Consider the following 26,897-nt stretch of genomic DNA (forward strand, 5'->3'; position numbering starts at 1 on the left):
CGGAGAGTGGTTACAATTTAGTGGAATGGCTCTTTTACGAAGCACTAAAAAGTCTCGCGACGGCCTTGTGTGTGTGTGTTTCCAATGATGGGTGCCGATTTAATACTGCGCGCTAAGTTGGAGCAATTGGATTTCTTGAGCATAACGTTTATCGGACGTGACTGAGAGACCCCGTTTTGATGGGTATTGAGAGGAGAAGGGAGAATTGGGAAGAATTAGGGTTGAAGCAAGTTTTAAATTGGGCGTTAGCGCGGAATGGGGCTTTAGGGAAATCGATGGCACGATTTGCGAGTCGTCATGAGTTATACAGGCGGCAGATTATCGTGCGGCTGTGCGGGAAATGTGGGGGGGAACAGGGATTAAGTATTGCTTTTTAAAAGATCTAGATAGTACGACTGGAAATGTAGGATGTGCACGCTCACCCTGGCGCTCCTTGTATCACCTGGATCAGCTGATAAACGACGCACATGCAAACTATCTAGTTGGTGGATAAATTCCATAGCATAAAAAATCTGAACGTAGGCACACGGAAAATGCAACGCTACACATACGACCTTTGCATCTGCTCATCACCATGACTTTTATTCTGGATTAGATTAGATTAGAAGTAGAAAGAACAAAATGGAAACGTAGGTCGCGCTGGTGCTACCTACGTTTCAATTTGTTTATACCAGTTTTTCTGTGTTTTTTTTTCTTTCGCACCAGTGCGACCAGTTGTTCCGTGACGCTTAATGTGTGAAAGCATTGAGCGATATAAAAGATTACTTCAGAACGTATGTCCTTGAGGTGGTTCACCAGGGCGCACAGCTCAGTTTGTTGGTGCTGCTTTGGCCAGCTCCCCAGTACCTTCTCAACACTAAAAGGTCGGTTGTCAAGTTTAGTAAGGGCGTTCTTCACTGTTCGCCAGCTATAGAGGCGAAGCGTCGGTAGATGACCAGCACGTGCTCCGTGTTCTCCAAGGTTCCGCAAGTTGAACAGTTCGGCGATCAAACGACACCTATCTTACGAAGGAATGCTGCAGCGAACTGGACGTTGAGTCGCAGGCGATGGATGACGGATTCTAACGGCCTTTGCATCTTCGATGGGAGGCAGTAGGTGCAGTTGGGGTTGATTCGCGCGAGGAACGAGTGATTGCTGACGTCACCTGTCCACATGATCTTAGAGAGGCGATTACGTAGGGAGGCGTATTCTATTTATTCCAAGTTCCATTCATTTTTGGACCTCCCGGACTTTTTGTGTCGTCTGTTTTGTGTTGTACAGGTTGGGACAAAAGTTTACGGAACACACGAGCGCCGTACTTTTCTTCGGTGCCACACCCTAGCGGCTGGTGGAAGCGTGAGTTCACTGTTTCGGAGGGCGTGAAGGGTGCGCTGTTAGCGCGACACAGTGGTAGTTTCGGTGTCGCTTGGATGTGTCTGGGAAGTGGAAGCTGCTTGTATCACTTGTTAGTGCTGTCGACGCCGACGTACAGATCTTCCTAGAATACGTCATGTAGGGTATCCATTTTACATTCCGCTCCGAAGGAAGCAGACAACCTTCGACCTTATCGATTTTTATTTTTATTTTGACGACTAAGCAAATATGAATAGATGTGCTACACCTTGTTTACTGAAAAGTAGAGGATCTGTCACTGATATCCGCTTCCCTGTTTCCTTTTCCAGTAGATGCAGTATGGGGCGCTTTGGACGACCACATGACGGGACCGAGTTTCGCCATCGAACCTCCCAGCCGTGTCACGTTCTACAACACCACGGGTGCCATGGTGCCCTGCACTGCCAAGGGGCACCCGAGGCCAGACGTCACGTGGGTTAGATCCAGCACTGGGCTGCCCCTGCGGGATCTTCCGGGACTTCTGTCGGTCAGATTCGACGGGACGCTTGTGTTTGCCCCGTTCAGGGCGGATGATTATCGCCAAGACATCCACACGGCTGCTTACAGATGCGTCGCTTCCAACGCAGCTGGTTCCATCGGTAGCAGAGACGTGCACGTCCGAGCAAGTGAGTACAAAGTGTTTTTTTTTTTTTCTGTTCTCGATGTTCTATGTGCGTGGTTCCTATACCCGCACTTTGTGTGTTAACTTGATCGCTAGGTGCACAATGCAAGGAGACACGTGTTTTTTTTTTTCGTTTTTTGTTTGGTTATACTTTGGAGTTCACATACTCCCTCTACACGACATCTCGCGGTAAGAAACAGTAAACTCGCAGAACGTAAACGCCGTTAGTCATGCGTTTTCTTCTTCTTTTTTTTTTCTGTGCGGTGGAGTTGTTCATGTAGTTCAGTTTCATCACTACGTAAGAATACTACTTGAATGTCCAAGAAAGCATCTTACTGTAGCTACTGCTGTTAATTTTTATTTCCTGGTATTCCATAAGTACGGCTTAGTTTCAACCTTCTTTGTAACAAAAGGCAGCCTCCAGCGAAGACCACGAGCACCCCCACCGTCGTTGTCGTGCTGCCGATATTCCAAAACCCCTTCCAGGCGTATTTCGAAGGCAATGGATATTCTACGCGAACGCATGTTCTCATTGTCTGTATACGTCCCATTATCACTGTGCAGCAGACGTGATGTTGTACCCGTCGCTTTGGAAGGCAGTAGATATTGACAGCCGCCACAGAATCTGAGTCGAAAAAGAAGCAGGAAATAACCCGGCTTCAAGATGAAGAAACAACCAAAACTTTCATCGTAGCGTCCAAAATGCAAGTACAGTGTTACTGCGCCATTTTCCACTGCTCTATTTCCGACTTTCGCAGAAGTCGACATTCGGCAAGCTGCAGAGACGTTGCACATCCTCATTGTGCGGTTCTCATTCCCCTACTTTTCAAATATCACCGTTCGTCAAAACATAGCTTGCGGCGAAGCCGTTGGTCGTGTATGTACCTTCGAGTGTTAAATTCATCGCAGTGGCCCTAAGAACTCGACAACTAATTTCAGAGCCTTCATTGTAAAGCGGTAGCCTGGTTTCCACTTTGGAACACGCTTTGTCTCCTGCAACAATAGCCCTCCGTACCGACGCTGTCGATGCGTTCTGCCGGAATGAAGCTTTCTCCCGGCCGAAACAATTGCGCAGTGTTCAACGTACGCTTGCCGTTAGTCAAACGAGCCGAACCGGGAAGTTTTCGATTTCCCGGAGGCGAGAGAGAGGCTTTGTGCGATGAGGGTGCGGACGTGCGATTCGAGTACTACTGACAATGTATTGCCGTCGTTAACGCTGCAGTGATGAGTTGATACATGTACGGCCGGGAGAAAAAAACAAACAAAATATTGAGTTGGTAGTATTCGCTTTTATAATGGAACTGTCACGAATTGAAAGTGGAAGTGAAATGATCGATGTCTCGCAATTATTCTCTTGCAGGCCGCTAGTGGCTGCGTCAGTGTATTGGAACATTTATAATGATGCGCGGTTCGGCAAGATTTTCTTCGGTATGCATGGACGACTCTTTAAGGAAGACAAATTGAGAGTTCGGTTGCAATAGGTTGGGATGCCCTGTTACACTATAGAATCACGTACAATATTTAAAGCGCTTTCTAATTTAGTGTTCTAGCAATCCTTTGGCAATTGGTTTTCGTGTTGACTGTATCCTGCTCTACCATGACGCTGCAAATCTCTCGATTATCGAGAACAGAGTAAAGTTCCAGCATGCGTGTAAGAAACATTTTGTTTTTGTCAACAAATGCAAACATGATCATGGTTGAAGAAGGAGGAACCAGAGACACGGAGGAGATAGGGACGGACACAAAAACGGACGGACGCGGCTGTGTTTGAGAATTTTTGTGTCCGTCCCTATCTCCTCCGTGTCTCTGGTTCCTCCTTCTTCAAGTATGCACCAGCTTGTCAGCGTCCTCTCTCTTTTATCAGTCATGATCATGGTTATTATTTCCGAACCTTTGGGTTAATGGGTACTTGCCGTACCGATTGGTCATGGTTGAGATCCTGTCACACTCTATACTATAGCAAAAATAAACGTCCCAAGTCCTACACGAGAACTATTTCTGCGGCACCCTGTACACAACATACACATAGTCTCATGCAAGCACACCCTACAGCCTCGTAGCAACCGAAGGGGAGACCAGCGCGCAGTAACTCGTAACACCGACGTGGCAGTTAGCTAACGAAATTTGTTCCGCCATCCGTGGAGTACAACACCCCGGAGACACGGCTTTGAAACGGATTGCAGCGGAGCAAAGCCTGTCTTTAATTCCAGAAGTCTTTCTGCCTTGGGGAGTTTCTGTTCTGGCAGATTCCTGCCGCGAGTTCAGGAGCAATTCATGCATTCCATTTCACCTTTTCCTTCTTCTTACTCCGCTTGGGAGGTGCGTAGTTTTCTTCTAGTTCCCCCTCCTTAATAAGAGATCTGCTCCCGGCACTTTCGTCTTCAAAGCGTCCCTTTGTTTTACTGTATTAGGGCTGGGCTCGCGATTCATTAGGAAACTACCTTTCAGAATATCTGCGCTTTGTGCAAAGATATTGAAGTTGGAAATTATACGCTCTTCATCAAAGGATCCACTCTTTGCGTCCATGTATTCCTTCGGAAGGCACCGGCGAGCAGACGTGGACGTCATTAGTAATTGAAAGCAGTACGCTAATTTCGTCCCAATAATGTTTCGACGAAAAAAGAAAAAATAACGAAAAAGAAAGGCGTCTGTGCAGTCAAATACGCTCTATGTGCGCAAAGAAATGTTAAATCTCCGATATTTTTAACACGGCTCTATGGTGGTTATCCCATGACATGTCTGCGCTGTAACGTTGAAAATAACGGGAATGGCAGAGTCATACTTACGCCTCCATAAATTACACCAGGCCTGTAAGCTTCACGAGGGTACCATAGAAAACTTGCGCCGAATTTAGTTTACTTGCTTACCAAAATGACACTCGTTACATGGCCAGAATGATGGCGACGTCGTTGGTTGGTAATAAGCACAAAAGTTGGTAATTCGTCTCAGAGTAATAAAATAGCGGTTTGTAGCGCACATTTATTTCTAAGAACTCAATTCTAGCAAAAGGTGAAGCACGTGTAAATGCTCATACGTGCATATGTAATACGGAAAGTGTGATGAAGTTAACGTCGTCTGCTATGATTGCCTGCTATGTATGTAACCACTGGACAACTAATTTCCTAAAATCCGTTCATTAGCCTCGCACTTAAATGTTTTCACGAAAATGCGAAACAATGCGTGGTGAACAAGAGAGAAACTGATGTTCTGAGGCTGGAACAAACATAGAAGGGACAGAAGATGTGGGTTCGATCCCTACAGCTGGCTAACCTTTTCAGTGACTTTCATCTTTCATCAATGCGTGGTTTCCGTTTCGGCTCATTTGCAAAGCAAAAGTACGTTCTCGTTCCAGGATATTTAGAAAGGAGGATGGATTTAAATCATGAGTAAAATGGTGGTTTTGGTGGATTTAAATAATGGCTGGCTCCAATTGTGCTATCTCGCATTTTCCTTCAAACATTTATTTATTGAGCTAATTAATGAATTTTAGGCTATTAGTAGTCTAGTCGTTGCATGCTCTATCCATAGCTCGGGCCTTCGAAACTCACGATCACAATCATCAGATAAGGCGTGCCCTGCTACGAACTCACGTGAAGGTCGGCATGTACTAGTGCACTCACCGGATAACGTCACACTTGTAAACCCCACCTGTGAAGGCCGCATCTATAGGTAGGTCTCGTTTATTATAAACATTTTGTAAATGATAAGAGAAAACGATCATGTATATATAGATGTATATATATATCTTGAAAAGTTGGAGTTGTATCGGACGGCTACGTAATTATAGTTGAAATAAATGGGAAACAGAAGACGAAAGTAGGGGAAGTAACAAAAAAGGGGTTTATTAAAACTTAAAAATTATAAAAGTTGGAGAGGATGTCTACGTTACGGCGGAAGCTCCGCCTTCTTCGGGATATATATATATATCATATATATCATATATATATAGTTGAAATAATATATAATTGAAAAAAAAATATATATATATATATATACATCTACTGTTGCAGCACTGTAGCCGGCACCTCCGAAACACCCGCCTCATTTCCTCGGTGCCATTAATCCCCTTGCTGCTACTCCTTCCCCATAAGTCTCTCGGTGAAAGGCTCTGGGTTTCTTCAGCCTGAGGGTCAACCCATTAACCTCTTGCCTTAGAGAGAGAAACACATGTCCAAGACGGTGCATAATTGCGTCCAGAATAGGAAGTCCTGTTATGTGGCGTACGGGCGCGTTTCATCAAGTTGTATAATATGTGCGTACGTTAGCCAAAGAAGCTGGGGCGCGTACACGATGTACACTTCGTGTAACTGTGTTATGCATGAAAGCCTGACCTTGGTAAAGAAGCGAAGAGAAGCGAAGAGAGAGAAGAGAAGCGAGAAGACATCTATATTTTTGATCTCGTGACGACACGTGATGATGATGGCGATGACGAGAACAAGAACAGGGCATCAGATTGGCTGGCACGGCTCCTCTACTCTAGATTCTGTCACGGGTAGAGTCCGTAATCGACACTGTGCACAGGGTGCCGTAGAGGAGGTGTCAACCTACCATTCCCATATGTAATGGTTGAGGTTTGTTAGCCGTTGTCGCCGCCGCTGCCGTCATTATCATGATCATCATCATGACCATCGTCATCATAATTGTTTTCACAAGCAAAGAAACTGCTACCATCCAGACTGCAAGCTTTATTGCAAGTTCCCAAAGGAGAAACACGCTTTTACATTGATAGAGTGAGCGGGGGTACAGACACGTGTAACGGCCTTGGCCACTATCGAGTCCGCGCATCCCCAAGCAGCAAAATGCACTGAAAGTCGAGTGCAATAGGGGTGGACGGGTAGATGAAAGGCCTTGAACAGATTCATGAAACTAGAGAACATTGATAAGACACATACCGTCCACCCCTAATGCACTCGACTTCCAGTACATTGTGCTGCTTGGGTCAGAAGCGCTTCGCACATTTCTGGACATGATTACACATGATAATGATGACCTTTATGACCTTCATGATCGGACGTGTGTCGCATTCAGTGGTTTATCCGGAATAGCAAGCACGGGTGGGGGCTCATTACATTGTGATAATTCCGTTGCAACAGCTTCGGGTTTCATTGGCGGCATGTGCGGAAAGCTGAATTAACGGATTCCCCATTGTAGGGGGACGTGGTCACACACACGGGGTGCGGGGTTGGGGGGTGGGGGTCTGGATAAATCACTTCCTTATATGTCACCTTAGCGCTTCGCTTCAACCTCTAGTGCTCGTGACTTTGGCCGACAATCCTACACTCTTAAAAAAAGGGTGTACTTTTAACTCCCTTTTTTGCCACATATATAACAACACCCTTTTAGAGAGTACAATTACGCTCAAAAGGGTGTCTCCTCACTCCCTCAAGGGAGTAGCATAACACCTTTCTCCCTACTGGAGAGTAATGTTACTCCGCGGAAGTGAGACGGTATTATGCTACTCCCTTGAGGGAGTGAGGAGACACCCTTTTGAGCGTAAGTGCACTCTCCAAAATGGTGTTATATATGTGGCAAGGAAAGGAGTTAAAAGTACACCCTTTTTTTTTTAAGAGTGTAGGCGGACTAGCACCACAACGGTTAGTTAACACCACAACTCCTTAGAACGCCATTTGCACAAGAAACACGAAAATGTAAACTTCTGAAAGAAGGGAGTCACTGAAAAGGTTGAGGCTTTGTGTGTTGTCCTCCCTTGTGTGTTCCAGCCTCAGAACATGAATTTCCATCATGTAAACCTCACTTCCGATGGGGAAGTTCGCCGATATTGAGGTAAATATTGAGGTTGACTTTTCTCGAGTTGAACTGTTTGAAGAGCGCACTTCGAGTTTTGCTCCAATTCACCAGAAAACGCGGTTCCCGAAGTAATAATAATGATAAAATAAAAAGAACCGTAAGGCGCGGAAAGCGCCCATCCGAAGAGCTGGAAGAACTTGGTCGAACTTCGTTCTCCATCGCATTACTTTCAGAAGCGTCGCGAGAAAAAAAGAAAAAGAAGAAGAGGTAGTAGAAGAATAAAAACAACGTATATTTTCATCCATTCGTTCTGTTCTTTTCCTCGCTCTGCTGCTATATAGATAACGGTAACACAGCACCATGCTTGCCGTTGTCAGCAGCAGTAAAGGCGAGTAAACTATACGAGAGGCCGGCTGACGTGCGTTTTACGCGGCTTCTTTTAGAAATTGTTCAGTCTTTCAATATATGTTGTAACCTGTTAATCGCACGTTCTGTTGTACGCAGAACGACATCTTATGCGTGGTACTTAAGGCATAAGATGCTGTTCTCTTTCGACGTCCGTATGCCTCTCATAGCCACAGTTGTATCGCGGTGCTAACGTAGAATAAAAACACGCATACAGTGTTCCATCTGTTACAACCTGTAATGAATGAGTGGCGCAATTTTAATGTTGAGCGTGGTATGTTTTGCACAAACCCCCTTTAAATACATACCACGCCTAACATTAAAACACAAAACAAAAATAGATTGTATTATCTAGGACAACGATACATTTATTGATTGATTGGTATAGGCTCACTGCCGTTGAGGAATACGGTAGAGAGCGGGTGAGGAGCGGAAATGAACAAACATGGGCAATCATGTGTTCTTTCCAATAACGGAAATAAGGCGGGATACATGAAGACATATGTACGAGATAATGCTGAGCACTTGCCACAAGAACATAACTCAAACACACATACAAAACAAAAAAATCCATTTCGTCGATGGGCCAGGCAAAAATGATTGATGAGATGATCTTGTTGAACGCAAAAGAAGTCGAAGTTCGGTACGACGTGAGACATGTGAAGGCTGCGGGATGAATAGTTGTCTCAGAAAGTAACTGTAAACAAAAAAAAAGGAAAAAGAAAAAGGTAAAAGAAAAAAAATAAAGAAATACTGTCGAATAAACATCGACGAGTGATTTCGCGACGAAATCAAAGACCTGGAAGATCAAGGGTATATTTTTGCTCCTGCCGTTTAATATCACTCTTTGGTATATTTTTGAAGTAGACACGCTCCCAGTGGGATCTTAATTTTCGAGTATGAAACGGGGGTGTGATATATTTATTAGACGAAAAGGAAAAAAAGAAAACGGGGGAAAAGTCAGCCAAACGGTCCAAGCAGCACAATGTACTGAAAGTCAAGTGCAATGGGGGTGGACGGGTATATGGAAGGCCTTGAACAGATCTGTGAAACTAAAGAACATTGATAAGACGCATACCGTCCACTCCATTGCACCCGACTTTCAGTGCATTGTGCTGCTTGGGGGGACGTCGGCTTGCTATGAAACGGGCTGCTGTGTGTTGGACTGGTTTAGCTATATTTGGGAATGTATCAGGATCAGTAGAATAACCTTTATACGACGCAGGGAAAGACGTCATATAGTAACGCACGGAACCTTGAGTCACGAACCACTGCGATGGTCGCAGGTACCTCGTTCCAGTCACTAGCTGTCTTGGGTACGAATGAGGTCTGGAAGTGATTAGTTCGGCTAAAAGCAATCAGTACTTGTTCAGGGTGATCCAAGTACCTGGATATAAGGTGAGGAGGAGAAAAAAGGGAATACCTGGGTGTCATTATAGTATATTTTATATATTAGTATATTTATGAAATAGCAAAAGACTAAAAACGCAAAAGACTAATCACTTAGAGATACTGGGAACGGTTAGATAAAAACAGAATCTGAGAGAAGGTATTATTACCGGTATTCAGGGTCCAGGTTTTATGGAGCAAAAAAGAAGATGAAATAACGTGATCAAAAGCCTTTTAGAAATCTAGAAAAACAGTCAGCGCAAAATCCTCGTTCGAGTTGAAGTTAAAAGTCATGAACAAAAACAAACTAACTAACGTTTCGCGAGAAAAACTCTGTGCTGATATGCGAGAAAAAACCAATGGCATTCAAGGTGTTCGAGAAGCCGTGAGTAAATAATAGACCCAAGTATCTTGCAGGGAATGCTTGTAACAGGTATTGGTCGCCGATTGCTGTCACGGCGCCTATCTGCTGACTTACAGAGTGACATAAAAAATGACAGGCAATACTTCAAAGATCAAAGATGAAAGTCGTTAGCCAGCTGTAGGACTTGAACCCACATCTTCTGGATTACCGGTCCAGGGCTCTACCAATTGAGCTAAGCTAACACGCCTCCCCAGCGACTTTCGGGGTGCGTCATCTGAAGGGACAAAACCAGCCACACTCTCTCACTCATCCTCCTTTCGCTCTTACATTTTTGCTCACGCATACACACATTCATACGACGGGATCGACGCAAGCGGCAAATGTTGAACATGAGAGAACTGATCAACATCTTCCATCGACCATCTTCATCTTTCATAGAGAACTGATGTTTTGAGGCTGGAACAACATAGAAGGGACAATTACAAACAAACAAAGCCTCAAAGCTTTGTTTGTAATTGTCCCTTCTATGTTGTTCCAGCCTCAGAACATCAGTTCTCTCATGTTCAAAGGCAATACTTGTTAAAACTATGATCTTGCACGGAAGTAGATGCATTCTTAAACATTCTCATCTTGACAATCCTTTCTCCTCATTCATCAATCGCAACCACGAAATTATCAGGGAGAACGATAATGTCCATCTCGAAGTCATACTGCCCCGCTTTAATGACCACTTTGGCACCGCATTTCTAAAATATCCACAGTGCGGTCGATGAGGGATCGTTATCAACCTGGTACTCGAAGACTGATGCGTTCCTTTGACTTTTTACCGACGCGGGGCAGAAGTCATTAGCTTCCACGAAACGTTCAAGCAGCGGCAAGCGATACGAGACGGACCAGCGGCTAAGCCGAGGAAATTGAACTTTAATGACACAACTTATATAGCGATCAGTGATGCGACACGTACGCGGCACGCGGCTGTTTCTTCCGCTCTGCTTCAAGTGAAAGGGTTACCTGTGATCATTATCGTACTGTTTTGGGTGTAGTTCAAATACCGTTTTACGTCTTACACGTCCAGAAGTTCCGAGTTTACTTGATAATTATACTTTAATAGGCGAACTTTGATTTGAGGCTATCGTAAGCCTAAAGGAGATGCAAAAAGTTGTGCGGGTTTCGAACAAAGTGCTTATATTGGAGCGCAACATTGCAGTTTAACTACAGGGCATAACTATATGCTGCCTTATCTGCTATTCTATTCAGTACAGAGTATCGAAGCTATGAGCGAACGCATATAAGATTGCATTCAATTTGTAAATGCCGAATCCAATCATTATGGTACATAACTGCTTCTTCCGCAACTAGGTTGCATTTACTGACGATGCATCAATATACTTCCATAATAACAATTCACACGGTGCACGCTTCTTGTATAATACTAGATTAATAAGCGGTGCTTCGAGAAATGCCATTTTCTTGCTCCGTTATGCATTGCTGAAATCAATGGATCACTCAATCATTCATTAATCAATCATTCATGGCGTTTCTGGTGTCTACCGATTCGCTGCAGACGCTGTAGTACAGCTTGGGACAAAAGTTTACGGAACACGGCACTTGCGTATTTCATTATCAGAGCGGCCCCCTGCTAGCTATCAGGAAGAGATCGAATAAGAAACGGGTGACCGGCTATTATATCCATCTCTCAGTATGTGTGTCCACTCCTCCTTGCTGCTAGGGTGTCGCTCCAATGGAGAAATGCGACAACCCGATGTTCCGTAAACTTTTGTCCCAAGCTGTACTATGTGTCCCAATGCCATCGGCACTTCTTTCATCTATTTTTCCCCTCTTCATCTTGTATTGCTAACTGTAGGATGGGAACCAATTGCACGGCAATCTAAACAAAACCGGGATTTTCCTACCGGGATTTTCCTACCGGGATATTCCCTCTGGGTTCCTTCAGTTCTATGTTAATTGCAAGCATTATGTGAATGAATGAAATAAAATGATTGATTGAAAAAAAAGAAAGAAGAAGCAGCGACCCATCCTCATGATGCGGCTGTCAATCTCTGCCACGCATTCTCCACGACCACTCCGCCAATGAATCAGCAGCCCTGTATATAGATCTTGTCTCCTGTAGTCATCTAAATGCCACTTTTCGTTGTACGCTAATCAGTTTACAAACACATTTCTGAGTTGGGTTTACGGAGTCACCCTTCAACAACCATCCACCATCTCACAACCCTGACCCGTGTGCTTCATTGACGGCTCACACGGATGATTGGCTCTCGCTCTCCGAGTCCTGATCCTGTGTATGTGTTTATGGCGACAATAACCGGCCTGGCGTTGATTGTTCTTTCCCCGTCAATTATGTTGCACACAAGTCTCGCAATTACGGAGCCTACGGGGTTTTCCGGAAATGTGTCCGTGCAGCTAAAGCCATTGGCGGAACGGGCCCAGCCTCTGGCAACCATCGATTATGTGATCAAACCCTCGTCGGCAAGGTGCGTGGTTGCTCTCTCTTTGCACTCTTTCCATACACTCATTGCAATATGGAACAAAGGGAGAGAGAAAGGCAGCGACTCTCACCCACTTGGTACTCCAATCGTGATTAATGTGTCGTCACAGCAAGTTTCCGCGTGTTTGTTTATGGGTTGTTTCATTTATGTCCTTCGTCATGATGAAATGTGATTAGGATTTGGTTGCGCTGTCGAGTTCACCGTTCAGGTAGAACGAAAGCCGACGATTAACCCCTGGCAGCGCGTTAGGCTTTCGCATATTGTGCTTGTCTTTACTGTTGAAAGTGTTGCAAGGGTCTTTACCCTTTGCATCTCTTGTAACACTCAAACTCAAACACTGTATTCGTGTGCTTTGTTGCACGAAGCTAGAATGAATTGCATTTTAGATTCATTGTACGCGTAGACACTTCTGCCGTATTGTGTTCCTGCCGCCACACCAAGGACTTCCCAGGCTGTTCTTGGACACGTGATAAAATGAGTTGTTATTATTATTATTATTTCCCGCTACTGCATACTCATTTTACACTCGTTTAAGCCAGGGAACCTCGAATCGTGGCACCAATCGACTGTTGGCATTCGCATTCACATTGCTATACACAGGCTAAATCTCAGAAGGACACTAAGTAATATCATATATAACAAAAAGAAATATCTCTTAAGTAATGGTGAACTCCTTTCCATGGCACTGGTGGCGCTAGTGGTGGTGGTGGTGGTGGCTTAGGCGGGCAACGTCGCGACTAGTGCAGGGTGATTGTGCGTCCCGGAACAACTTCACAAGGAACTGTGTCTAGGAACATTTTTCTTAAAGCGTCCACGGCACTGACCCTGGTTATCATGACTCATGACTGATGTTATCCAATATCCTGTAAATATAGGCTTTCTGTTTTTATCGTTCCATTCAAAAGCCCTCCGTGTGCTCATAATTTTGAACTTGAAGTATCGTGCCACGGTTTCGCGTTCAAAACATTTGCTGCAGATCATTACTACATTGTGCCGGTTATCGACACAGGATTGGCCCCCCGTTATCATTATCCCAATTTATGGCATCATCATCATTATGCCAACTATCTGTAGCGACACGCAGCAGAAGACGAAGTTGATGCGCCACCAGCAGCACATCGCAAGGCGCGAGCTTTGAAATTCTTCGACGGTTTTGGCCGCCATGAGACTAATCGGTCTGGCTCTGACGGCCACGCAATAAACAGCATTCTCCGCTACCGTTTTGGGATTACTTCACCTACGTTTCCCACACTGGTGACCCGAACCACGAACTGCCGCCGTCAGCCTCAACATGCTTGGTGACGCAGGGGCCAGCACCGCATCTGGCCAGCACCCTACCACGATGAGCTACGTCGCTGTCCGTTTGCCTCCCTTCTGGCACAAGAACCCCAGCATATGGTTCATCCAAGCTGAGACGCAATTTCAGCTCTCCGGCATTTCCTCAGAGCTCACCAAGTACCGGCACATTGTTGCAGCGCTACCGCCAGAAATTGCTATTGAGGTTGCCGACGTGCTCCAAGCCCCGCCGCACGAGAATCCGTTCACCAACCTGAAGACTGCCATCCTAGATCGTACCACTCTCACTGAGCGTAAGCGGCTACAGCAATTGCTCAACGCGGAGGAGCTCGGTGACCGCCGACCGTCCCAGCTGCTACGGTCCATGGAGTCTTTGCTCGGCGATCGTGCCCCGACATTCGACGCCCATTTGCTGCGGGAGCTGTTTTTGCAACGCCTTCCCCCGCAAGCCCAGATGATTCTGGCCGCAGCGTCAAGTCTTCCCATTCACGATCTTGCTCAGCAAGCCGACAAAATCATGGAAGTGGTCGGCCCAGGCGTCGCGTCACTCTCCCAGCCCTCATCCGACCCCTTGGAATCCCGCTGCGATGCTGACCGTTCTCGTCACGACCCCGTGCACGCGCGCCTTGATTCCTTGTCAGCCGACATTTCCCACCTCCGCGAGTGCATCGACGCTCTTTCTGCTGATCGTACAACCCGCCGCCAACATTCCCCGCACCGCCGCCGCTTCCGAGGACGGACCTCTCGCACCCGCCGCCGCTCGTCTTCTCCGCGCTCCGAAGATTCCTCAGTTCCTTGGTGTTGGTACCACCATCGTTTCGGAGCTCGTGCGGAGAAGTGCACTCGGCCTTGCGGCTGGTCGGGAAACCCGGCAGGGGAGCACTGACGGCGACCAGCAGTCTCCCGGCGTCTCCCATCAGTCGCCTGTTCTACGTTACTGACCGTGTGACCAAGATGCGTTTCTTGGTCGATACCGGTGCCGAGGTCAGTGTGCTGCCTGCTTCCCCATCTGATAGGCGCCGCCCGGCCCTGTTTCATCTCACCGCAGTCAACAGCACCACCATTCCAGTCTTCCGACAGCAGATCCTCCGCCTCAATCTCGGACTGCGCCGAAGCTTCTCTTGGCTGTTCTTAGTTGCCGGCGTCGGTCAAGCGATTCTGGGTGCAGATTTCTTGCAACACTTCGGTCTCACGGTCAACGTTCTACACAAGAGACTTCTCGACTCGACAACAAACCTTTCCGTCTTTGTCAAGAGCGCCCCGTCGTCTCCCGTCGTGGCCTCCACTTCTACCTTTCCTGCCATGACGTCGCCTTATGCCTCCATCCTGAGGGAGTTCCCTTCCCTTACTCAGCCGCCGAATTGGTCAAGGCCTGTCGCTCATGATGTGGTCCATCATATCTCCACTACTGGACCACCCGTATTCGCACGACCACGACGGCTAGCGCCCGAGAAACTCAAAATCGCACGCACCGAGTTTGAGCACATGCTCGCCATCGGTGTCGCACGGCCCTCTTCGAGTGATTGGTCATCTCCATTGCACATGGTGCCAAAGAAAACCGGAGATTGGCGCCCATGTGGCGATTATCGGGCACTTAACATCGCCACCGTTCCCGACCGCTACCCTCTACCACGGTTGCAGGATTTTACGGTCAACCTACACGGCGCTACCCTGTTCAGCAAAATCGACTTAATGAAGGCCTATCATCAAATTCCCGTCGCACCCGAAGACGTCAAAAAGACAGCGATTACCACCCCATTCGGCCTTTTTGAATTCCAAAGGATGCCTTTCGGATTACGCAACGCGGCGCAGACGTTTCAGCGATTTATCGATTCCGTCACAAGAGGCCTTCCTTTCGTCTTTGCTTATATTGACGACATTCTTGTCGCAAGCTCGACCCCCGAGGAGCACGCAGACCATCTCCGTCAACTCTTCACTCGCCTGGACGCCCATGGCATTGTCGTAAACATTCAGAAGTGCGACTTTGGCGTTGAGTCAACTGAATTCCTCGGCCACCTGGTCTCTCGCACCGGAATCGCCCCTCTAGCCAACAAGGTCGCCGCCATTAACAGTTATCCCCAGCCCCAATCCATCCGGCAGCTGCGCAGGTTTCTCGGCCTGGTGAATTTCTACCGGCGATTCATTCCGCATTGTGCCACCATCCTCCGTCCCCTGGAATCGCTCCTCAGCCAGCGGGAGACCCGCGCCAACCCTCTTCCTTGGAACGCAGAGGCGCAGGCTGCATTTTCCCAAATCAAGACCGCCCTTTCTGCGCAGACGCTGCTTTTCCATCCCAAACATGGCGCTCCAACTACGCTTATGGTAGACGCGTCTGTCGAAGCGGTTGGAGCAGCTCTGCAACAGGAGCTCAGCGGTGTCTGGAACCCAATCTCCTTCTTCAGCAAGGCTCTCAAGCCCACTGAACAGAAATACAGTACTTTCGGACGGGAGCTGTTAGCCGCCTATCTTGCAGTCCGGCACTTTCGACACTTCCTGGAAGGCCGCAACTTCACTATCCTGACGGATCACAAACCGCTCATCTACGCTTTCCGGTCGGCCAGTAGCCGTTATTCTCCTCGCGAGATTCGGCATCTGTCTTTCCTGGCAGAGTTCTGCACAGATATACAATACGTGCCCGGTCGCAAGAACTGCCCCGCAGATGCCCTCAGCCGCATCGCTCCCCTGTCTGCTCCGTCAACATCCATTTCTCCCGAAGCTCTAGCTGTCGCGCAGAATGCAGACGAAGAACTTCCTCTACTCCGCACCAACCATTCAACCTCTCTCCAGTTCGAAGATTTTCCTCTGCCAGGCACGGGTTTAAGCCTCTGCTGCGACACTTCTACCGGCCGTCCTAGACCGTTCGTCCCATCAGAGCTTCGCCGCGCAGTTTTTGCCGCCCTTCACGACCTCTCTCATCCTGGCGCCAGAGCGTCTCAGAAGCTCATAGCGGAACGTTATGTCTGGCCTTCAATGAACGCAGACATCCGTTTATGGGTCCGAGCCTGCCTCGCATGCCAGCGATGCAAAATACAGCGGCATACCATCACCCCGCTCAGCAAGTTTGCCATGCCAGACGCCCGTTTCGACTCTCTTCATATGGACATTGTCGGCCCCCTGCCTCCATCCGACGGTTTCCGGTACCTGCTAACCATCGTCGATAGGTATACCCGATGGCCTGAGGCAACACCTATCAGGGACACCACAGCTGAGACCATTGCCTCCACTTTCCTTTCCACCTGGATTTCCCGCTTTGGAGTGCCGTCTCGTATATCTACTGACAGGGGCCCGCAGTTCGAAAGCAGGCTATTCACGGCTTTCACGAACCTGCTTGGCACATCTCGCATCAGAACAACATCATACCATCCTGCATCGAATGGCCTGGTCGAAAGGCTCCACCGTCATCTGAAAGCCGCCTTGATGGCCCATGATCACCGCTCTCACTGGACAGCCATTTTGCCACTGGTGCTTCTGGGCATCCGTGCCGCCTACAAACCGGACCTCAGCTGCAGCTCCGCTCAGCTAGTCTACGGCTGCCCCTTGCGCCTTCCCGCTGAGTTCCTCACACCACAAGAACGAGAACTCCAGCCTTCCGTGCTGCTCGATCGCTTGCGGCATGCCTTCGATAGCCTCCGCCCAGTTCCCACGCGTGCAAACTCTTCAGCTCAGCCCTACATTCCGCAGGAGTTATCCACCGCCACCCACGTTTTCCTCCGTTCCGACGCCATCCAGAAATCTCTTTCCCCCCCCTACTCCGGCCCTTATCCTGTACTTCAGAGATCGGACAAGACCTTCCGTATAGCCATCAACGGCAGGCAGGATACGGTCAGCGTCGATAGGCTGAAACCAGCTTTTTTGGAGAATCCTAACCTTATCGCCTCGTCGCTCCCCGGCCCATCGCCTGTCTACGCTGCTTCCACCAGCTCCACCAAGCGCGTCACCTGGGCAGACCGCTCTTCGTCGTTTCCAGCAGGGGGGCCCTGTAGCGACACGCAGCAGAAGACGAAGTTGATGCGCCACCAGCAGCACATCGCAAGGCGCGAGCTTTGAAATTCTTCGACGGTTTTGGCAGCCATGAGACTAATCAGTCTGGCTCTGACGGCCACGCAATAAACAGCATTCTCCGCTACCGTTTTGGGATTACTTCACCTACGTTTCCCACATATCAGTATGCCAAGCATTATGCCTATTATGAACGCAGGGTTGGCCCCTCGTCTTTAGCCGTGTCACGTGATCATCTCCGTGACGGTGGTTTAGGGCTTACTACAAGAATGGACGACTTTAGAAAAACTCAGAGGGCTCAGGGCTCGCTTTGAACTATGGGAACTTGCTGGTAGCAAAGAAAGAGGTGGTCTCCAAACAGTTTCGGTTCGTCCTCTCTCGGCTGATTGTCCACAAGGGGTCAAGGTCAGCGAAAACGAAACGTGAAGGATAGTTCATTCCAAAATACGAATAATTTTATTTTCATTTTTTTGTAATATGTGTAATAAGAAAAAATAATCGCTAACGTTATCCTACATAAACGAGTTGACTTTGCCCACCCGTGAAGAACTAGCATTAAGTTTCTCGCTACACATCACCCAGAAATTTCTCAGTCAATCTGAGCACAAATCGAAAGTAAATGGAAGAAGACAAAAAAAAAAAAAAGTGAAACATCTCTTGAAAGGCCAATTTCCTTGAAATTCCCGATGCATGCAAATAACGTGTTCAGCGTTATTATGTCTGCGCAGTAAAATCGGCTCCAAAAAAAGTCAATGACTTTTACCTGTGCTTGCGGCAGTAATGTATTGAAGGAGCTGAACACGCTCACAAGGCGAAACAAACAAGAACAACAATGACCTCTCGGCAGCGATGACGCAGCTTCTGCCATTGTTTCTCGTCCCGCATTGATGGGCACGATAAGTGGAATTTAACGTCCCTGCGTGCGTTTGGGCAAGATCGATGGACTCCGTTTTCGTGATACGTGTTCGTATGTGTCTCGGAGTGGAGCTATTCTCTCGGGTAGAAGGCGGCAAAGTTGGGGGTCGGCGTTGCGGGTTGATTTTCTTCGGTTCAAGGATAATGTAGCAGGCATGTTGGAATAACTAGGTCTAAATATATTCATTTGACATCTGGAGAGTTTATCCTTCTGTTCGGATTTAGGTTGACACGGAATCGCGCACCTCATAAGTCGCAGCGCAGTCAGCGCAGTCTCGACTCATTCAAAATCAGAAATCCTCTTTGTTTTGTGTTCCTGCTGTTAATAGGCAAGAAGGTGATGGCGCATACAAAGGGTTAGAACCGATTTTCCAGACGTTTGTCGGCACGGTTCCCCCTGAAGTCGGCCCAGGATGCACACTACCCCCACCCTATCTCCCCCTCCTTCCTCCTGTCCTCTCTCCATCTGTCCACCTCTGTGCGCTGCTCATAGCCTCAGTTGCTTCGCGACGCTAACACAGAATAAAAAAAGAAAGAAAGAAAGACAGTTGAACAGAAGCAAGGCGGAATAACAACTTATTTTACAAAGCCCCACTTTACAAAAAGGCAAATCTTGTTCGTAGCGAATATTTTAGTCGTTGTTGTGACTAACGAAAAAAAAAAATATATATATATGTTGTTAACTTGTGCTAACGCGTGCACACGAAAATTACTTGTTATCAAAAATTATCCCACCTTTCCAGCGTCCTTACAAGACCCTGTGACATTCATTATGCATAATGGATCTCGCTCTGTAGCAACACTCTCTGGAATTACTCTACACAGCCCCCCCATTCTTCTTGGCTCATTTTTTTTTCTTCTTCTTCTTCCATTCTTCCTTCGAACATATTCCGCGTATAGCTCACCATTACACGGTGGCCATTCTCCCCTTACACGGCTTACAAATGAGAACGAATGACTGGGAACAGCTAACGAGTAAGCGCAAAACGGGTGTCGTTCATATCACGCGGCGAGTTATTTCCCAAAGGGAATGTTCTCGTCTTCTTCTTTTTTTTTTCTTTTTTCCCCTCTCTCCGCGACATGAACCAGAAAGCCACTTAGATGGAACGGAACAAAGAGAGAGTGAAGAGTTGAGGTTACAAGAGTTGTTAGGCGCGAAACAGAGCCAGACGTCTCTGTCGTGTTCCGAAGTCGATGAACATGGCTGCCGTGCTGCTGAGTCAGCCAGATGGACTTGTCTTTTTATTTTTTCTTCTTTTTTTTTTTCATTCTTTCTCAGCGAAGCACCCTACTCGGGGAGAGTCGATAAGACATAGTAACAGAAAACGAACGTGCTACACATTGCGTGCCGACCAACTCTCCCGTGGCACAGAAAGGGGATATGTTTACTCAAAAAAAAAAAAAAAAGCGAGGGGGGGGGGGAATATAGGTTTATTGCAAAACAAAACAAAAAACACGAAAGAGGGGAAAGGTTAGCCTGGCTCCAGCAGCCGACTTGCTATTCCCGCTTACAAAAAGAAAAAGGGAGAAAAGGAAAAATAAAGAGAAAGAAGAAAAAAGAAAGACAAATCGGAAAGAGCGAAAGAAGAGGCGCGAAGCGAGGAAAGGTTAGTCAGGCATAGGCCGACTTGCGACACAGGGAGTGGTTAGGAAGACCGCGCTTTCCACGCCGAGACTGGGAGGTGACGAGGTGGGAGGTTCGATTCCCCGCACCGGCTGTGCTTGTCTAAGGTTTTCGCTGGGTTTTCCGCCGCAGATTTTCCAGACGAATGTCGGCACAGTTCCCCCTGAAGTCGGACCAGGATGCACACTGCCCCCTTCTCTTTCCCCCTTCTTACCTGCTGTCCTCTCTCATAGCCACAGTTGCTTCGCGGCGCTAACACAGAAAAAAAAAAAAAGATTACATGATGGCAGTCTCCTTTCGACGGCTGTAGTGTGGACGTATAGTTGCTCCTCCTTTCTATGACATAGAATTTATTTATCTATTTATTTATTTATATATTTACTTATTTATATTTATATAATTTGAATTATTCCGTAGCTTATATTGATTTTCGTGCTTTTGGACACACTGTGAAATCGTTGTTATAGCTGCAAATGAAGACAGTTTTGATGCCATATACGCACAGGGAGACACGATTCATGCAGCTGGTACCAGATCCACGATAACTATGTTACAATGACATAATCCGAGCGACGCGTCAAGCTAGAAACGCCCTCGATGAACAAAAGGTGAATATACTACGTTAGGTCAGCCGTAAATCAAGTTGGGTCGCTTCTGGTAACATCACAGGTTAGAGAACCCGCTTCTTCGGCAATACTAGTCCGCTGACCACCCACTGTGGCGTCGCTCATAATCACAGTGTCTCGCGACATCGAGCCCCACGAATTGTCATTTCCATTCACATAGTCAATGTGCGGTTTCTTCTGTGTTTCTTGTTCTCCTTTGAATGTTGCCGAAGCAAAAAGAGAGAGATTGAATTCATCATACGACGAATTCTGCCACGGCCGTAATAAGCCCTCCTCCCACACATGCACACGCACAAAGGAAAGAAAGAAGAATGATGTTGATGTTGAAAATGCTAGAAAGAAAGAAAGAACACCGCTGCTAGAGTCACTAAATAAGCGTAGCTTATTTAGTGACTCTAATCGCTGCGTCCTTCCCCTGGAACTGCAAATTCATGTTCCCCAATCTACCACTGAATCCTAAACGAGAGAGAATAGAACGGCGACAACGCAAAACCAAGGAACGACAAGCTCGATACACACATGCTTAGTTATGCATGTTAGTTGTTTCGACAGCATAACTCACTATAAATTTTATAGGCACCGACAACGCTGCGACCCTCTTGAAGGTGCAGATGGAAGGAAATCATTTGCAAAATACGCGCAAGCCGTGTAATATAGACTAGGAAGGATTTCTTCAACGGGCTCCAGGTTTGTAAATGCAATTGTTTACCTGAATCACGGAATCATTAATGAGTATTCCGTATAACGTGCGTGTAATTGTCTTTACGGAAGGAATGATATCTATGGAGAACTCGGAGTCGATATAAAGAATATTTGTGCGTAACGAACGGACCCTGCATAGGCTGGTAGAAAAATTAATGTTACTACCATGTGGCTATAACATCTGCAGTTAGGTACGTGACTTATGTGTTACAATCTCTTTTCTTTCCATCTGCTTCTGCTTGAAGTAATGAAGGAATAAATAGTTTTAACGCCTGCTACCCATGAAACTCAAGAAAGTAATCAAAAGTATCTAGAGCGATCAAATTCTCGGCGCCGATTATCAAAAACGACTTTACTGTGCATAAAAGCGCAGTTACGAGAGAAGTAAACCTAGTGGAAGAAATATATATATATATATATACATATATACACAGAGAAAATAGCCGAAGCTCTGTAGCTGCACGTTGAGCATATGTTTACAGTTTGACCGTGCACTCCCAGCCGAGTACAGCTGTTTCGTCTTACAGCTATATGTATATATATCTTATTCATAGTCACACAAAATTTCGGCTTACGCATATAGATACACGCGCGAACCCAGCTTTCTTCTCTGCGAAATTTTAATCAGCGAAAATAAAATAGAACGTAAGAAATACAGAAGAAAGCAACGAACACGAGAGGTGATTACAAGTCCGTATTGCGGCTCATTTCCTGGTATGTAGATTAATGGAAACATTAAGCTGTTGGCATTTGCGCCAATCAGCATTCTAAGTAATTTAAGCAAAAGGTAGAATAAAGAAGCAAAACTAAAATAAACAAATTAGAAGTAAGTGCAGCAAGTAAACATCTCCGGGTCATGTATAGAATGACTGGCCCACTTTGAATTTCCCAGAATGACGGAATTCTTTTGTCGCGGTCGACGTCTAAACCAGAGTATTTAGCTTCCACCGTGCTTTTCAGAAACACGGCCTAACGCACCTTCCCCTTGTGTACTCGCATCATTCAGGTTGACGGAATCTCTGCCTCTTTAGACGAACCCGCACGTACTGGTTGTTTACACCGCACAACAGAAATAACAGCCTCCAACGCAAGTTTGTTGCCTGAGGATAACTTCTCCGGAAATGCCAGTGGATAACCGTGGCCAGTCGCTCCGTTGAACAATGTCCACTCAAGCGAAGCTTTGAGAGGCGAGATTACAACACGCGTTTATGGCCCACTGGGCCTAGATCGAAAGGGGGGGGGGGGTGGAGGGGGCCGCTCCCGCCTCGATATGAAAGCGGCGGGGGACGTCCAGATTCGAAATATGTGGTAGCGACGCTTAATCCCCAAGGAAAGTCTTCAAATCCTTCGGATCTGAGAAAGATCTACACAACGCTTCCCGTCGATAGTCGGGCTTAGCCTCCGTGCTGTAGCGGGAAGTGAAGATCGGAAGCCCTTTGATGGACACGAGAACTTCCGTTGTTGCTCTCTTTTGTGCTGTCGTTGCGTGCCTTCTGTAATAAAGATCGAGTTGGTATGTGCGTGTGCGTGCGCGCGGAGAGAGTGTGGGAAGTGGAAGGGAGGAAAGACGTGGGAGCTGGCCCGGAACTGGAGTTATGTCGCCCCCGGCAGCTCGGAGTAGACTGGAGTTGAAAATAATGAAGATTGTGACACCTGCAACTTCTGAAAGTATTGATGCGGTGTCGTCGTGTTGTCGTGTTTGGTCACAGCGAAGTTTGTGTGATGAGAAAAGTTAAGGTACATGAACTGATAATGAGAGGAAAACAGTTGAAAACTATGGCCTGTCCGAAAAACTTTTGTTGGAGAGAACCTCCACATCTCAGACTATGCGTGAGATATTTGCGCTTGGGCCATATGGAAATTCTTCCATCGTATCTCATGCGAGCCGCACTATATCCAACGGTGTACTTCGCGACGAAGGAGTGTATGTACAGCCCAAGTGATATGTGCCGGTATTCCATGTACGTAGTGGGATATGCTGGTCCTCTTAAATTTGGCTGAATGGCGCAGACTCAAGTTACTGATATGCGTCCTGCTAAGGATTCATTGCGTGATACTGCGTGTGGATGCTACAGATTGTGGCGTACGACAGTCCCAAAATATAATCTGTATACTCTATCTCTCTTTGTGTATGTGTGCGTGTGATATTCCCTTTAGTCACCATCTCCAGTCATCCCTTTTTTATCATCATTGAACATATCCCCCTCCCGCCTTTTTTTTTTAGTGAACCCTGTACAGCGTGCTTCACGTAACCGTCACAAACGTAAGGTGAAGTGTTGCTGCTGTTGGCATGACTGCGTGGTAAAGAGCGTTTAACCTAACGCTTGCAAGCGCTAGGTGAAGCCGACCTACAAATTGGCGATGCCAACCGGAAGAATGCGGATTATGAGCCTTGATGAAGAGGTGCATCGACATTCATGGAATCTGCCACATAGCAGCCATGAAACGAGCGAGTGACCCCGAAGCCCACTTTCATCAGCGAAGCTACAATTTATGATAGGCTTGTATGCCTGTGAGGCCCCTGCATGGCTGATGCCCGCATGGTCACACATACCTACGTTGCCAGTGAAATCAACATGTGCCACTGCTAGTTTGTCATTATCGGGTACCAGAAATATTTTCTCTATCAGTTCCCAGATTCTACGAAAATGCGTGCGATACCGCAAACAGTTTAACTAAGCAACAACGCGCTGCATTGCTGAGCGAACGTCGCGCCAAATACACCTCAGATTTCAGAGCCGGTTCAACCTCCCCAGAGCTCGCCAGACACGTCTATCGTCATGCCTCGTGCAAGTATCACGCAGCAGTAGTGACTAGACTCCAATCATTTTGATCTGGGCTACGTTATCGGCGGAGGAAAATTCGGTGTCACCAAGCGCACCAAACGAACTGAGGAAAACTTCGTATTACAGGGCGATCGCATCAATTTCTCGCAACGCTAGTCAATCCCATTCAATATGACAGCTTTACAAACATTGTCGTTTCGTTATACTGCAACGTACTCACCCCCGAAAAAAATCGACTTTGGCGCCTCTATTTTCGCGGCTCACTTCATCCACCAGGCCCTACTCAACCAGTCCACTTTCGCAACACTCAAACTGCCCCTGTAGCTGGAACAGCCAAACATGATCGTCAACACATATCGTCCGTTGCAAAGCTCCCACGAATCCTATTATCGGCACAGTACATTCCACCGTGCTCAACGTCCTCCTGCACATTTCAATATAAACCATTTCATCTTTTTATTTTCTTTTTTTTTCCCCCGCGCCACTCCATTGAAGTGTCTACAAACTTCGAATAAGCAACTCCTCCACGTCCTGCATGCGCTTTCAGTGCTCGACGTAAGGGCGTTCTGGATAAAGTCATCGTATGTGGGAGCCAAACATCAAGCGTTGAGAGTGTCCGCGCATTTTCCTAAAAGCGTGTTTTTGCCATATTTGTGCATAGCTGTGCGCGTTGGTGTATATGAAGTGGAGCTATTGTAGAATTCTTTCGTCGTAGTTGGATGGAGTACTACTGGAGAATGATGTGACGGGGATGGCGGCGCACTGCTGAAGATTGGAAAATGATTTCGTGTTGGTGAATTTCAAGTGGAGTAGGAGTATGTGAAAAGAGTTCGGGTTGTGTAAAGATTCTTCTCTGACATCATCCTCCCGTGTGTTTGTAGCTTTCAACTCGCGCATAAAGGGAGACGCAGTGGAAGTCATTAAGTTGTTATTGAACCTCCTCAGAACCGGATCAAGTGAAAAATGAGGACCAATTTTTTTTTCCTTTGTGTGTGTGTTTTATGCGCAACGAGTTGTTGGGTTAAGTTTCAAATACCCCAAATAAGATTTCCCAACATCCTATTTTGACGCCTTGCAATGATTTTTTGCAGTATCAAATGCGATAATCCGGTCATACAAATCACCAAAAAAGAGTGAACCGAAAAGAAGCTTAATTTTTAATAAAATATTGAGTAGGATATACCTACGCATCAGAAACCTAAGGATTGGAGCTGCGCAGTTCAGCTCCTTGTGTTTGAAGGGCTCGCACTGTTCACAAAAGATATGCACAACAACAACATCAACATCAACAAATAAGTGATGATGATGTAATGGGTGAATGATGAAATGAATGAAATGATGAAATGAATGTGAAACATGGTGAATGATGATGAATGTTCAGAGTTCACGCAGAAGCTTTTTGCTGCTAGAAAGGTGATAAGGGCCTGGAGAGCTCGTAGCTGACGCGCTGGGTTGGCCAGTGGCCCAAGCAGTTGAGAAAAGGCAAGCGAGGGTGTCCCAGTGGCTTCAAGTTGGCGTCGGAGGACGCGTCGCTCAGTGGAATACTGCTGACAGCTGATGAGAATGTGCTGGACGGTACTTGGAGTATTACAGCAAGGGCATAGCGTTGTGTTACTATAATCCAGCTTGTGACGGAAGTATGGGGTGAATGCGACGTTTAATCGAAGTTGACGAACGATAGACGCAAGGCTCCGATGTAGGGTATACGGCATTATGAAGGACAGTGTGGGGTCTACTGAGTGGAGGAGGGATCCTTCCGGGATGTCTTGACGCCGTGGATGGGCGGCCTTTGCTGATACAAGCGCCGACAGGTAAGACCGTCTATCCCCTTTTGGCATTACGGTGGAGATCATATGTCGACGGTGGTGGGCTTCTGCAGCTATTAAGTCTGCGTCTTCATGACCACGTATACTGATGCGGCCCGGGATCCACTGTAAAACCAGTCGGTGTCCCTGTTCGTGTTGCCGCTTGTAAAGTTGCAGTACGTCCATAGCGATTGATGCCAAGGAGCCTCGCATGCCTCTGTTTACAATACAGCGTAGGACTGCTTTAGAATCGGTACAGTTCACTCAGGGGTGGGGTTGAGAGTTACACTGCAATACCTTTTTCAGGAAAAAAAAAAGAGTATAGCGTAGAGCTCCGCACAGGTGGATGATGTGCGGTGCGAAAGCTTATACCCGCATGACAGAGACTCCTCTGGTACGGCGAAAGGGGATGGTGAACCTTCTTGAGTAGAGGGCCCATCGTTGAAGACAGCAGTGTGAGAATTGTGTATACCGTGTCCATCATTTCTAGCGTCGCCTACCTCAAAAAACAAACTGGGAGTTCCTTTTCTCTTTCTTGATCCCGGGGACAGAGCTCGAGGTTGCCGGTGCTGGGAGTGTCCACGGAGGTAAGGCAGGAACTACATGCTGCACTGTGAAACGAGGGAGGTGTTGATTCGCTTCGCGGACACTACCGAAAATTTGCTGTTTCTTCGCTTATAGATCTTTCTGACCAGAGGATGACGGCGATGGTGGGCCAACAAGCCCATGTGATGC

The 26,897-nt window shown here is 47.0% G+C and overlaps 1 protein-coding gene across 1 annotated transcript in view; it reads left to right on the forward strand.

Annotated features, from left to right (window-relative positions):
* LOC135393811 (cell adhesion molecule Dscam2-like) overlaps positions 1-26,897 on the forward strand; it is a 306,350-nt gene that overhangs the window by 73,461 nt on the left and 205,992 nt on the right. Inside the window, exon 2 of the mRNA XM_064624091.1 lies at positions 1,662-1,997. Within this exon, the coding sequence (XP_064480161.1) occupies positions 1,662-1,997 (336 nt within the window). The remainder of the gene's footprint in view (positions 1-1,661; positions 1,998-26,897) is intronic.

Source organism: Ornithodoros turicata, chromosome 5, assembly GCF_037126465.1.
Source record: "Ornithodoros turicata isolate Travis chromosome 5, ASM3712646v1, whole genome shotgun sequence".
NCBI lineage: Eukaryota > Metazoa > Arthropoda > Arachnida > Ixodida > Argasidae > Ornithodoros > Ornithodoros turicata.